Below are 14,861 nucleotides of genomic sequence, written 5' to 3'. Positions count from 1 at the left end.
GTATGCAGTAAGCGAAATTCTAAATAATGTTTTGCTTTTATAATTTTATACTTCACAAACAATTCTTCTGTTGGAATTGAGCCTGTCAAGTTCTTCCTTCACCACTTGATTCATCAGAATGGGAAACCTGCGAGGGGTTGACACAGCATAGGGAATTGCATTTTTCATCAACCGTGTCGTGTGCTCTCGTGTTAAGGATCCAATACCTTGAAACAGCCAGGGTGCTTTTTTGTGACCTCGTCAGAGGCCTCTAGTTCATCTAAAAATCTAACTACTTCAAGGGCCTTAACTGCATGCAGCCCTAGTAGAGGTATGCGTAGGTTTCTCCTGACTTACACTGTCTGCTCAGTGCCACTGTCCTTCTAGACGGTTTCTGCTTGAAACTTTCCACGAGTCCAAAAGCTTGCATTACTTGGTCCTCCCAGGTCTTCTGCATTATGAACAGAATTCAAAATACCTGGGAAAGTTTCTTCAATGACCATGACTTCCGCCTCAGTATCAACTTTCATTTGCACTTCATGGCCATTTATCTGCACCGTCACGAAATGCGAAGACTTTCTTTGTCATGGCATGACTGTGCCGAGAAATTAGCCATTGTTATCAGGTATGGCGACCCTGGCGAGTTTCTGTTCTTGGTTCTTAATGTGACAAGCTTTTCAAAATCCCCGAGCTTCCGGCAGTAAAAGCATTTTTGTTGCTTCACTGGGCAAATAATAGTTCGCAGGTATGGTGAACCTACGCATGAGTACAACCTTTTCCAGAAGCGGGCTTTCCACTACGCACAAGTATAGCCCTCTCTGCGTTCTTCTCTTTTACCGCTGCAGCACTTCTACCTTCATGCCCTTTCAAATCTGATTGCTGCTTCTTTACCGTTTCACTTGTTCTGGCTTTCACTACAGCGGTGGCCAATGTTAACTTGGGATCCATCTGAAGCTCTTCAGACAGCGCTCCGTCTAAAAGGACAACTACAAAGCCATCCTTAATTAAATTATCTTTGATGTCTCTGAATTTGCACCACCCTGCTAATTTGTGAAGCTCAGTTGCGAACTCATCTACAGTCTACCCTGGCTGCCGCCGCCGTTGATTAAAGCAAGCGCTCTCGTATATTTCGTGTGCATGAAATAAGCTTCAAACATCGATTTTATGACCTCGAAGCTCTTCCAGTGTTTGTCTTTTATAGCTAACGACCGAAGAATCTCTTTTGACTTTGGATTTCTTCGATTTTTCTCATTGAGACCAGATGCGAAGCTGTAGTCCTCAAATTCCTTGATCAAAGTGAGCCAGTCTGTGGTGTTTTGGAAGTCATCAAATGGGGCTACAGTGGCTTAATTCCCACCATGGCAACGTGTCACTTGTTGCTGCCGTGATTTCTATGAACACTTGCACCGCTTATGCTGCTGTTCTGCCCTGTAGATTTCTGTACGCCCCTGGCGATCCCACTACTGACACCATGTCAGACGCAGCATATATCCATCAGCAGTGAAAAGGGAGTCCTGTTTATTGCAACGCTGTTCAGTATATACAGAAGTGATCGCATGACTTGTGTCATGTGCTGGACGATGGAGTGAAAGCGGTATGCTTGTTTTGTCTGCAAGCTTACATCACAGCTTCCACCTAACTTCTGACCCCAAACAGAGAGTGAATAGACTGTTCGCCCTGAACATCTGCAGTGACCGTGCACTGTGGACTCTCTTCGTCAAGTATGTTAGAAAGGCATTCAACTTAGGTGGCTGCCAGTAAACCAGTCTATAAATCTCCTCCTCCACAATTTCCTCTTATCCCCTATTCACGGGAGAGCTGGGCCGTTCAATGGCCACTTTTGATAGCTCACATAACCGAGGTACTGTACACCTAAACACTGTCCTGAGCTTCACTTCAGCTGCAACTCACCCTGTCACGTCCACAACTTGCATATGAGTTCTTCGATAAAATTTTCTCTCCACCTTACTACAGACCCCTAAGCTAGAGCAAATATGTGTCCTCTCTCTCTCTATTATCATCAGCAGGAGCCAGATTACATATACTGCAGGTTAAAATACTCTCCCACTGATCTTTCACAAGTCCTGGTCTATGCTACCCGTGGTCACCCATCCCCAAATTTGTTAATCTCATCTCATCACACCCGAATCCCTGCCACTCATAGCTACATTTCCTTTTCTTTGCAATCTGCACTAATCGTAACAGACCACCGATTGTCTGCTCTCTGCATTACACGTCTCGCCCATGCATAGTTCTTCCTTTTGGTTTCTGCTAAATACCATATCACTAGCTCAAGTTTTATCTTTAATCCACGCTACGCTTTTTCTGTCTCTTAACTCTTTCGTTACCACGTCTATTCAAATCGATCACCGGTGATCGATGCAATAAATTGCCGATTTCGACATGCTGAAATCATTACTCGTGCATCTAGTGCCACCCATTGGTTAGTCTTGGCATTGCACTTGTAGAACCTGTTCAAACTGTCCCACTCTGGCGACGTTCTGATTTTTGATGGACCTTTTTTGAGAACTAATGTGCATGTGTTGTTGCGAAAGGGGACGTGGCAGCCGCGCTTGAAAAAAAAAAGCCTGGCACTCGTGGTAATGCAGCATTAACATCAAATTTTGTGATCACAAGACTTCCAGGAAGTCAAGTATCGAATCATATTGTCGGCTTTGTTATCCAGCTGCATTGAGTGGTGATAATTACCCGAAAATTATGTCAGCTATTCACTAGTGAGCTGTGACCCTATGTCCTGCTGGTTTTATTCCATGAAGACGCATTTTTGAACGTCTGCCGCATGTCCAAGATGTATGCTTGGCAACACCTCTCGACACCGGAATTTCAAAGGAGAGCCCACTTCGACCAACTTTCTTTTCGTATGGAGCTCACCCAACAGCTGCTAGAACTTGACGATGAAGAAGTTGCCTATGTAGATCCTGTCCCAAAAGAAGTGCCGCACCATCCGCAATAAGATGCCGAAAAGGCGAAACTGCAGGATGTGCTATCAGGAGCGGAAAGTCGAACAGAAGACGAACGTTTTCTGTGAAAAGTGCGGAGTGCACCTTTGCCTTACGAAAACCAGGAACTGCTTCACCGCATGGCACGAGAAACGAGGCTCTTTCCACCTGTAGTTTTTTTTGGTGTAGCTGAAGAATGACACTGTACAGATACTTCTCATCGTCCTTTCCACTGTCCTCAATCTTAATTTCAGGCCTTTTCATAAGCCTCCAAACTTCATCTCCATAGCATAGCTAAGTACTAGCAGGATACAACTGCTATATTAATTTTAGCAATATTACCAAGTTCACGCTTTCGACTAGAGACTGCCTGCCAAGTATACTCCAATCCATTCTTATTCTATGGTAAATTTATTTCTCATGGTCTATATTTATGACTATCACTCATCCTAGATAGATGCACAGTCGTTCCTTGTCAACATAGACAGTTTGATTTCCAAGCAAAACACTCCATAAAGCAAGTCGTTCATGATAACAAACTGTGTAGAAAAAGAAAAAACAGACCTTGTGATTAAAGTCTGTTTTTATGCTTAGCAGTGTGCAGGAAATTAGAAAAAATTCTTGAAGCTCCAAGTGCGTTATCCTGGTTGCCATCATCTTAAAAAAAAAAATTCAGTGCACCGGGAAGCACCTAATAGTCCAAGAGGTGCATGATGGCATCTCATAGCGTGCTGACGTGTCTGCAACTACAACTTGTACACATCCCCCAAGCCGATAGTACACACCTGCACCCAGGCAGATAATATCAGCTGGATGCATCTTTCAACATCGTAGAAGTTGCTGTGAGAGCTCCCTTCACAGCAATTCATGCAATACGGCAAATGGCAACAGAAAGACACATCAACCAGGCACCCTACCACTGTAATGCGTGAAACCCAAAAACTAAGAAAGGGCGTCACTAAGGCATTTGCACTTTCACATTGATGTTTGCTGGTGTTTTTCAATCAAAACAGAGAAGAGGAACCACCTGGTTGGGGCAGTCATGCTTTTGTTCTGACCGCTGTCCATATTAATGCACAAGAATATATGGGCCCCAACGGGCTCCATACATTTTCACCCTGTCCAATGTATGAAATAGGCCGCCGTGGTGGCTCTGTGGTTATGGTGCTCTGCTGCTGACCTGAAAGACGCAGGTATGATCCCGGCAACGGCAGTCACATTTTGATAGAGACGAAATGCTAAATGCTCAAGTTCTGTGCGATGTCAGCATACCTCGGCAAAATCACAAGTGCTCACTCACAAAAGTTTGGGCGACCTACACGCTAAACACACAGGCCCGGGCTCACTCGAACTCATTTAGGCTCACAAATCACTTGGACTCACTCAGACTCACCAGTCATCTTTGGTCACTGATAGCAACTCAAGCCTCACTCAGACTCACGACCCAGCTAGGCTCACTCACTCATTTCAACTCACGACTCATGCGGACTCACACTTATTTCAACTCATGACTAATCTGGGCTAATTTCAACTCGCAACTCATCTGAGCTCATTTATTTCGGCTCACGGCTCACTCACTCACTTCGACTCATCTGGGCTCATTCGCTTCGACTTCAGTCTCACCTGGACTCACTCATGACTTGTCTGCACTCACTCATTTCTGGCTCACTCGAACATTCCTACTCGTGAATCATCCAGGCTCACCTTTATTCAGGACTCCTGTTAGCTCGCACATCGGACAGCTGAATCGTTTTTATGCCCAACAGCCCAAGTTACGCGCCTAAAATGACAAAAAAAAGTTGTTAAAACAGTGATGCGATAAGCTCTTAACTGGAGTTAGCCTGTAGCCAGGCCTGGCTGAGAGGCCAAGAGGCATGTAGCTTCCGCTAGTGGGACGTAAAGATCTAATGCCGCTGCATGTGTTCAGCAACCAATTGAAAAACAGTAAAGGAAGAACTAGAACAACTGTGATACAGCTAGTCACAGCTAATATCCAACGAGACCAAGAGCGACGACTAAAGAACCCCAGGTGGTCCAAATTATCCGGAGCCCTCCACTACAGTGTCCCTCACAGCCTCAGTCGCATTGTGACTTTCAACCCTTAATGACGCAAAAATGCATTCCAGTATAATATGGTATGAAAAGCTTGTTCTCCAGAAAAATTTTCCAATTCGAGTTGTACATATCATTGGGGCCCTGCTACTTGTAATGCCTCACTAACTATTATAAGCTGTTGTTCTTTTTGTGCACAGTTGAACGTTACTTCAATTTTCTTCATAATTTTTAAGCCTACCTCTGCACTTAGCCTGTTTATGTCCTCAGCCATTAGCTGCAATTCATCACTCAAGTTACTTAAAATGGCGACGTCACTCACAAATCAAAGGTTCAGTTTTGGTACTTTGCTAACAAAACAGTCAGCCTGGATATTTCTAATTATTGGATATATCGAGCACACAAATTGTCCCCTTGAAAATCCCGAGTAAAAGTATAGGAAAGTCGCTTCGTACATTGAACTGCAGTATGCGCGGTCATTAGACATATCGAATGGCGTGCAATGCCCCTGCAAGTGGCGCTTTTAACGGCTTTTAAGTGCGGAGACGGATCAGTTGCGCGGCCTTGGGCACCTCTAGTAGTGCTAGTGCTGTGAAACCACGTGACGAGGCGAACATGGTGTGCTTGAGGGTGACCTTTGGTCTCTTATACTCAATTTCCACATCACCTCACAGTCATGCAGTGAAACTAACCTGCTAAAACCTAGCGGCGGCCCTTCGCTCGCGGAGTGCTTCGCTCGCTCCTCTGCTGAATGTTGCGGAAACAAACTGTACCGTAATTTTGATCAGCAATTATTTTTATAGCATTGTGGTAACAGGATTATACATCTTAAAATAGGCAGGAGCTAGTTCCAAGGCAGCGTCCACTGCAGCTTTGACATGAAGCAGGTTAGGTCTAGCAATGCCTATAGCGAGCGGTGCGCTCACAGCACACTGGCGGGCAGCACGTCGCGTCAAGAAGTGCATCACTGCCATGAGTGCAATGCATTCTTGCTTCTAGGCCACGATAAGTGGACCTATTGCCATTTTTTTATTTATCGAACTATTTCATGATCTCCTTAGAGTTCGATATATCCGCGTTTAACTGTAGTTTTCTTCACTGAAATTAGAACCACCATTATTCCTTTAGTTAACAATAATGACAAGTATCAACTTTGAATTAGCACTAATCTTAGTTGGTACAGGATTATTATGTATGCATTATCCCTTCTGGAACACTTTTCTTTCAAAGAGCACTAACTTTTGATACCTCTCCAAAGTGACTTCTTGCACACAAACAAAACGTCACTTTGGTTTCAGACTAACCCAAATCTACGTTGTAATCTGCAGACAGAAATAAATATGCTAGAAAAAGAAATTCGAAGGGGGGCACCCAATTTTCACCTGGCATCTTAGTTGTAACTCAGTTATTTTTTCAATGACATCTAACAACTTTCATATCTGAAAATTTTCTTATTTTTGGCCAGAGTGTTTCCTTATTCTGCCAATACTTGCACGCATGCACTAAAGCTTATCTAAATAGGCAATCACCAGGATGCAGCCAGGCTACAGATATTTTCTGTGCAAAGCTCACCTATTACATAGTTTGCACTGACATTATAGCGGCCGCCATCTTTTCTGAACCAGAAAGTGCACCGAAAAGCTGGGCATTTTGCTAATCCACTTATCGCCAACTGGTTCCCGCATATACTGTAGAAGCTAGCCCCACTACCTAAAGATGACGCCTGTGACGTCCCATTTATTAAAACAGCTAGTATGTCTGTACAACATGGATCAGTATTCACCAATAAGTTCTTGATATCACACACACACATAACAATAACATGTACTATTGGAGACAGCATGACTGCCAACGATACTCATTTCACTAGCACAAATTAGAAAACTGAAGTGCACCTCTTACCTCTACAAGTGTGGTCTAAAACCACCAGCCGATAATAAAAGCTATGCGCTCTGGTAGCTGGTCGCCTGTCCTGGGCACTTGTCCCCAATAGTACAATCTCTTAAACACAGCAAAACAAACATAAAAGCAAAGACAAGAGAATGTCAGAAGTGCTTGTGTTTGCTCTCATGTTCAAGCAATGTCAGCTTGAAATGTGCCTGTTAACTCATCCTGAAACCACCTGGCAAGACAATACTTTAGACAATGAAGAACAAACTTTGCAAGCTAAAATTCATGCTTTTGATAAGGTCTGATGCACTGAAAATAGTATTTTTATTCATGAAAACCCTTATGTTATTACTTATTTACAAAACATGTATCCCACACTCGCAATGCAAATACATTTTCACGTGCATTGTTTCTTTTGGTGGCAAGAAGAATTACACATAGAATGGCAGTCATAGGTTTCATAACTTAAAAGGATAATACAGGATAGGATAGTTTACAGTTTGACTGTAAAAGTCTGCTAGTTCATATTTCATTTACAACAAATGTCATTAGGCATTTCTGTGTCTTTACGCATGACAAGAAACAAATACATCTTTAGACATTGTTGTTTGAACAGTAAATGTGAACAGTTACTTATAACCCTACACTGTTTCCTCAAGTACAGTATATTCAACCTAAATGTAAGCACTGGTAATAGCTATTGATGCATTTCGCTCACAAAACTCATGCTCAAAAACATGACAAGATCCGAAAAAAAAAAAAAAAAACGGAAAGAAAAGATGCTAACCAATTTACCGCAAAACGAAGCAGGTATACAATAAAGAACAAACAATAAGCAGATAAGCACGGAGCAGAATTCACAACAAACAAGGGCAAAAAAAAAGGGGGGGGGGGGGGGGGGGGGCAAAGTGTAGCAGGTGAAGAAAGGCATGCGCAATGCTAAGAGCAAGGGTTCACGAGGACTGAGGTCGCTGAATGGTAACATCTCGAAAGTAGCGGTGGCTGAGCGCTTTTCTGGCTGGCATGCGGGCCTCGGGATCGGCAATGAGGAGCTTCATAATGAGGTCTTCACCGTCGGGGTCCAGGCCTGTGATGATTTTCACAAGCGACTGCGGCTCCCAGCGCGGGAAGGTGGATTTATAGTCAGGAAGATTGGTTACGCCTGGCCAAGAATCCTCGTCGGGAGTGCCGAGGGTACGAAAGATGCGGAAGAGCTGGTCGATCTCGGAGTCGCCTTGGAAGAGTGCTTTGAGCATAACCATTTCTGCAAAGATGCAACCGATGCTCCAGACATCGACTGATGTAGAATAAAAACGTGTACCCAGCAGGATCTCCGGTGCTCGGTACCAGAGCGTAACTACTTCGTGCGTGTAGGTGCGTAAAGGCATTCCGAAGGCGCGTGCCAGGCCAAAGTCGGCCAACTTTATGTTCCCTTCGAGATCAATAAGCAGGTTCTGTGGTTTCAGGTCACGATGCAAGATGCGGTGAGAATGGCAGTAGGCGATACCTTGCAAGAGTTGCCACAGGTAGCTCTTCACTAGCTGCGCGGTCAGCGGGGTCTTAGTAGACACCGCTTTGTCCATGTGCTTCTTGAGGTCTTCTGACATGTACTCGAACACGAGGTACAGCTTCTTATCATGAGGGACGACATCCAGAAGGCGCACGACGTTCGGGTGGCGGAGTTCCTTCAAGAGGGCGATTTCTCGTATGGCAGTGCTCGGTACACCCTCTGCTTCATGTGCAAGCCGTATTTTTTTCAGGGCGATGTACTGTCCTGTAGCCTTGTCACGGGCCTTGTACACTACGCCGTAGGTTCCCTCGCCAATTTTCTCGATTTTTTGAAACTTTTCATTGAAGCCGTTTTCCATTAAGACACAGGAATATCACTAAAACCACAAGGCTTCAGCGGGCATGTAGCGAATGTAAGCGAATGCACTTTCGCGCGCGCAAATGGTGATGATGATGATCGTTTTGCAACGGTTCGCCACCATCGTCGCTACATCGCTACCATCGCCAGAGATAACTAACTATAAACAAAAATACAAAGAAAGCTAAAGAAATCGCAACGTAATATTATCGTTAAAATTGATTTAAAATTTATTAATTTCAAAAATAAAATTTTGCTCACTACTACTCTTCACACCTGTGTGCTCCACGGTTGCTGAACAAACACAGCTTCTTGGCCCAAGGATAAAACCTTGAATTCAAGCCAATCCAACGTAGTGGCCACGAAGCGGCTCTTGTTTGTAGGCAGAATGTTTGAATGGTTTCTGATCGCCCGTTCCGTGCTGCTTGTGCATTCCTAGAAGCTCATGTGAAATCCTTGCGTTAAGGTGAAAGAGCTGCTGTATATACGCGTACTGTCTTTGCAAGCTTTGACCCTCCCACTTTCGAATGCCGGCCTCGTGGTAGCGCTCTCTGGCAGTTCTGCCCAGCACACTCACGTGCCCTTCATAACATGCTCGCCAGTCCTTGCGTAGGCAGCCTTCGGTGATGAAATGTACCGCTCTGTGGCATTGGCGGTTGGTGTAGGCATTGCTGTTTGTGGTGTCTGCCTGTTTTGTTGCGGCTTCCTGCTACAAAGACAAGCAGTTGAAGAACATAGTCAGTGTTCCGACAAAGAAGTCTTCTGCCGGTCCTCTGGCGACTACACGACCTTGTCTGGTGTGCACTGCTGGAATCCGGCAAAGTTCAAGAAAGCAATCATTTTGCTCATCGATGCCCTGAAGCTAGAATTTACCCTATATGGGCCTCCATGGGATGAAAACGAACATTATCGGAACAAGATGCCCGTCTTCTCCGAGTTGTTTGCTAAAACCGGCCCTGAGCGCTCTGCGCTGTTCAAGTTTGTCGCTGACGCTCCTACTACAACTGTGCAAAGGCTGAAAGCATTGATGACTGGAGGACTTCCTACATTTATTGACGCAGGAAGTAATTTTTACCAGACTGAAGTGCGGGAAGATAATTTAGTCCATCAGTTTTTCAGCATCGGTAAGAAGATAGTTTTCATGGGCGATGACGCTTGGGTGAATCTCTTCCCGGGTAAATTTGCCCGTGCGTACCCGTACCCTTCGTTTGTTGTCAAGGTAAGGCGATGTCTGTAACGTTTGGCTGTCGCAGCGCTGCCCACCTATGCATAATAAATGGTGTCAAAAGTAGCAACATAGGAACTCTAGCTGTATTGGCTAAAGCTCCTACAGAAGTTGACTCTCCTTCCAATGCATAGGTTTCTTTGAACATAGGTCAACATTGCATTCGCAGTTGCACACATATATAGTGAACTCTGAACATTTCGTGTGGATAAGGTACACTTACAATGGACTTCTCATGTTTCCGCTACATTCTTATCTCTTTGGTGCCGGAATATACAGTGTGAGACCCTAAAACTAATTTTCCCGCGTAAAAAACTAGAGGGTAATAAAAATGGTTCTTCATGATTTGTTACGCACTCTTACAGTGTCAGCATCACAGACTGGAACCCTCTGTTTCATAGTACACTCTTGAACTTCAACACAGGCTCTTAAATATTCATTTGCAAATCGGGTAGTAAGCAGAAAGGCTGGGATTATTTTTAGTACAGATCTCAAACCAACAGTTCATATTACCTTAGGAGAAGATAACTTACGAAGATTATTTGTGAATTCTTATTCCAAACAGCTATTCCACATTTCCCTGTGAACTATCTCGGGCTAGGACACATTTCTTGAGGTTTTTGTTTCTACACCCAACCAGGAGTTTGTGCTTGTGCTGCAACCGTATTTATGCATACAACCATTGAGCTGTGTTTTCTATTCATTGTATCTCTGTCATTGTATTGTATCTCTACTCCTCCATATCTAGTGAGTTTGCTTTTCTCGTTTTCCTGCAAAATGTCCCTTGCAATGTCCCAAAATGTCCCTGGCAGCCATGGATGGGTTTTAATATAGGAATTAGTATCTGCTTACGGTTGCTATGTGTGCCAGTTTGACCTTCAGTGATTGTGGGTCTGTTTTTTTTTTTTTTTGGGGGGGGGGGGGGAATCGCAGTTCTTATTTTTCCTTTTGTGTTATGGAAAATTTGTGCACCTTCCCTCCACCCATCAGAGTGTAATCAAATTTAAGGGTGCAATGGAAAGGTGGTCTATGTAAAAGCGAAATGTACAACCAGTACTGCTAATGCAAACTTGTTGCATCACATCATATAATCACCTGTGCATTTTTTTGCTTTTGAAATTGTTGGTCATAATTTATTAGTTTGCGCTCTCCTCAGTGCCTCTTTCGATGAAAAAAAAGTATTGGTTGATAAGTGGCTGTCTCTTTGCCTTTTTGATGAAGGGCTTTGAGTTGTCACTTAAGTGCAGTAAAGTTTTGTATTTCTTGGTCGAACTGGCAGATATGAGAGTCCACAAAAACTATTGTTGATGAGACATACTACGTAAGTGTGCTGTAATGGCTTTGCGTTTGGGACTGTAAGTGGATGCTACGCTATCCTTTATAAAGCAGTGTAATTATTGTGTGGTGGCTGGGGCCATATTAGCGTTTGGTTTCTTACTTTTGTTGGCATACAGTCGGTACTGCATTCTCTGATCATGCTGTCCAGCTTTGCATAAAAATGAGCACATCCACTGATCAAAAAATTCTTGGTAAAAATATTTAGTGTTGTGTCTAATGAAAAAGTTGTGGGGTCAGGCACCTTCTACTACAGAACACCAAAAAAAAAGAAAAAAATTGGATACTTAAAATTCGGTTGCTGGTTCTTTTTGGAGATTGGGATGGTCATTATAACTATAAACTGTCCATTGAGTTTTGGTTTCGCTTCTGTATATCTGTACTTTACCTCATCTTTCTCTCTCTCTCTCAAACACACATACGTACACATGTACATGGAGAGGAAGAAAAACCTTATTTGTGTATAAGTGCAGATAGAAGTAAATGGAACATGCTGTGTTGTCCTCATTATATTTGTTCCTGCCTTAGCAGAAACTAAGAGCCGTGGTATATGGATGTGGTACTGTGTTTGCAATGCTGTTGTAGATGCACATGTCATGCCCCTTCTAATTTCTGCCAATCAACTTATAAGAGGATGGTTTATGGTTTATGGGGTTTAACGTCCCAAAGCGACTAAGGCTATGAGAGACACCGTAGTGGAGGGCTCCGGAAATTTCGACCACCTGGGGTTCTTTAACGTGCACTGACATCGCACAGTACACGGGCCTCTAGAATTTCTCCTCCAAAGAAATTCCAGCCGCCGCGGCCGGGATCGAACCCACGTCTTTCGGGTCAGTAGCCGAGCACCAGAGCCACTGAGCCACCGCGGCGGCAACTTATAAGAGGAGTTAAAACTCATATTTTTCATTTCCTTCTATTCACTGAGGCTCATTTTACTGTCTCCAAAAGGCAGTTGCAAGGCCCTACAGGGGGACATCTTTATTTTATGTTTTTCATTGCTTTGTGGTCTAGGACACACACAAAAAAGATTATTTATTTTAACTTCTAAGGTGTGTGACTGCTCTGTTCATACCTTTATGTGGGCATGTTTGCTACCCTTTTCAACACAGTGATTTTCATCCTGGCAATATAAACTGGCATTGCGTCTAGATGAATGGCATTTCACTCTCGCATGCTCAAACTGGCAAAAAAAGCAAGCCCTGCGCAGAAATTTGCAGGAAAACTAGTGTAAGCCTCTAAGCAAGTTCCACAAGTATGACTGATTGACTGGTTTGCTACTCTGCAGGATCTACACACCGTTGACAATGGTGTTTTGGGGCACCTTTATCCAGAGCTGGAGAATCCAGACAAGTGGGATGTTCTTGTGGCCCATTTTCTTGGCGTGGACCATTGTGGTCATTGGCTGGGGCGAAATCATCCTGCCATGGCTGCTAAGCTCACACAACTTGACAAGGTGATAAGGTGGGCAAGCAGAAACTAAGCTTAGATTAACAGAATGGTTGTCTCCTTCTTCTGCGGCCATCTTTATGCTGCTTACTGCAAGCTAATTCAAGAACAAATTTTCTGGGCGGTCTATGATTGCCTGACAATATTATGAAAGTAAATTTAAATGTCTTGGTAAAGTTAGAAGTTGATTATATGTGTTGATTATATGTTATAGCAAACACTTCATTTTTCTTAATCATGCTTCTCTGAAACAAATATCCAACAAACAAGAAATGAGAAGCCAACAGTCATAAGCATTAAGAAAAGTATGATCAGGTAGATTTTTTTTTTTCTAGTTATTGCATGAGACTGACCATGCACGGGAAATTAATATGTGTACTATGTCCAGTCTCAGGTGCACCTTTTCGTGGTGTGATCATATTCCAAACTTTATTTGCATAAACATATGGCATTTGAATTAATAGGAAAAGGCCTTACATTTTTCAGATGCAGACCACCGGTCTAATTTTTCTGTTCAATGCAGTTTAGTCCTCTAGGATGGTAGTTCCTCTGTTTCATTCTTTTACTTCTATTCTTAGCACACAAATTTTGCATCTATGAGTTTTGGATGGAAGTCATAGTGCAAAAGATTGTCGGTCATGAGATGATTTTGCTTATGCTAGCTGTATAAACATCCATTCATATACTTTTTATGTTTAAAATTTATGTTTAATTTTATGTTTAATTTTTAATCCAGGGTGTACAGTCCAGCCCACTTACAACGAACCTGACGGTTGCGCAGATTGTGTTTGTTGTATACGAGGTTCATAGTAAGTGGACTTCTCGTCTCACAGCCAGAAATACGGCGTCCAACGAAATTGGCATTTATATTTTATGTGCGTCATCTTTTTCAAAGCACACAATATTACAGCTCCTACCAAGCCTTCAAGAAGAGCAGCCATACGTATTGTTCCTTTCAGAGGCCAAAGTTCCAAAAGTAAGCCGCTTTAAGAACACGATATAACAGAATGTGATTAAAGTGGCAGGCCGGACTCCTCGTTATCGTCATCAGATTCTCTGCAATTGGGCAGCGCTTGTATTCCATGTACAATAGCTTGCCCAGTATGTGACTTTCTGATGCTCGCGTCATGATTTTCACCAAGGAAGTCATCCCAGTCAAAATCATGTCCGGCCATCTGTGCATCAATCACGTGTTGCTACAAATCCACATGTGTCTAACCTCAGTCATTCCTTGGCCCATAATACATGCTTTACGGAAGCAATTTCTGATGCACTCCGTAGTCAGCCCCATCCACATGGCCTTAATCAATTCGACAGAAGCAAACATAGATATCTGTACGTCGACATCTGGTGTGTCAGTTGCTATCAGCATGAGCTGGATGAAGCACTGATGATATAGGGAGTATTCACTGACGTCACAGCGGCCACCATTTTGTTGTCTATGGAGCATTGCGAAAGGTTGCGGGCGTGTCTAATGGGATTATCGCCTCCTGCTCTGGCCTGCATTGCTGAAGCTACGCACTGGATAGCAAAATGATGCCCGTGACGTCATGTGAATACCCCCTGTAGGACATCTTAAGAGCATGAATACGCCCATGTCCAATGCAATTTTGCTCTTGTCATTTGATGGCGACAAGAATGCTGTCACAGACAGAGGAGGTAATGCATGGTGCGTTAAAGTTGTCAGGCATGAGTTTGAGCTCATATTCTTTTCGCTATGTTACGGTCGAACGCAGCAAGACACTTGGCGAGAAAATCTTGTGCAATACCCATTGCTTCATTGAAACTTCTGCCAGGTTGCATGCTCTTCACAAAACATCCAAAACAAAACAAAAAACAAAGTCTCGCATTATCGTGGCCTTTGTGTTCGGCCTCTAGCATACAAAAACGTAGCTCTTAAAGAGTCGGTGCGCGAGACTTGCCGATGACGGAGGGCCGCTCCCAGTCGCTGCCATTGATCCTCGTGCACAGTGGGGCTTTAAGGCAAAAGCTTGCCGGATGTTTCACCAGTGCAGTTGTCCCCTATCAAAGCATGCGTTTTTAGTAGCAGGATTTGGTAAATCTGTGCCATTTTGTCGGAAATGCCTCGCATTTTTTTGTTGCGTTT

The 14,861-nt window shown here is 43.5% G+C and overlaps 2 protein-coding genes and 1 pseudogene across 5 annotated transcripts in view; 1 reads left to right on the top strand and 2 right to left on the bottom strand.

Moving 5' to 3' along the window:
* Positions 1 to 287: 287 nt before the first annotated feature.
* On the bottom strand, positions 288 to 4,339 carry LOC149351493 (uncharacterized; annotated as a pseudogene).
* A 2,842-nt stretch (positions 4,340 to 7,181) lies between these two features.
* On the bottom strand, positions 7,182 to 8,812 carry LOC149351492 (cyclin-dependent kinase 2-like). The gene has a single exon (XM_089580853.1). It carries the CDS (start codon positions 8,747 to 8,749, stop codon positions 7,835 to 7,837), a length of 915 nt encoding a protein of 304 aa, XP_089436979.1. The 5' UTR covers positions 8,750 to 8,812; the 3' UTR covers positions 7,182 to 7,834.
* Positions 8,813 to 9,087: 275 nt separating this feature from the next.
* Positions 9,088 to 14,861, top strand: part of PIG-O (phosphatidylinositol glycan anchor biosynthesis class O) — a 63,191-nt gene continuing 57,417 nt past the window's right edge. For all 4 annotated transcript variants that reach the window (XM_089580851.1, XM_089580852.1, XM_089580849.1 and 1 more), the window contains exons 1-2: positions 9,088 to 9,967; positions 12,594 to 12,769. In XM_089580851.1, the coding sequence (XP_089436977.1) occupies positions 9,380 to 9,967; positions 12,594 to 12,769 (764 nt within the window). In that variant the 5' untranslated portion in view covers positions 9,088 to 9,379. The remainder of the gene's footprint in view (positions 9,968 to 12,593; positions 12,770 to 14,861) is intronic.

This window comes from Amblyomma mixtum, chromosome 3, assembly GCF_055824585.1.
Source record: "Amblyomma mixtum isolate Tamu chromosome 3, ASM5582458v1, whole genome shotgun sequence".
In the NCBI taxonomy this organism is placed as follows: domain Eukaryota; kingdom Metazoa; phylum Arthropoda; class Arachnida; order Ixodida; family Ixodidae; genus Amblyomma; species Amblyomma mixtum.
This window is presented reverse-complemented; position numbering and strand designations above follow the sequence as displayed.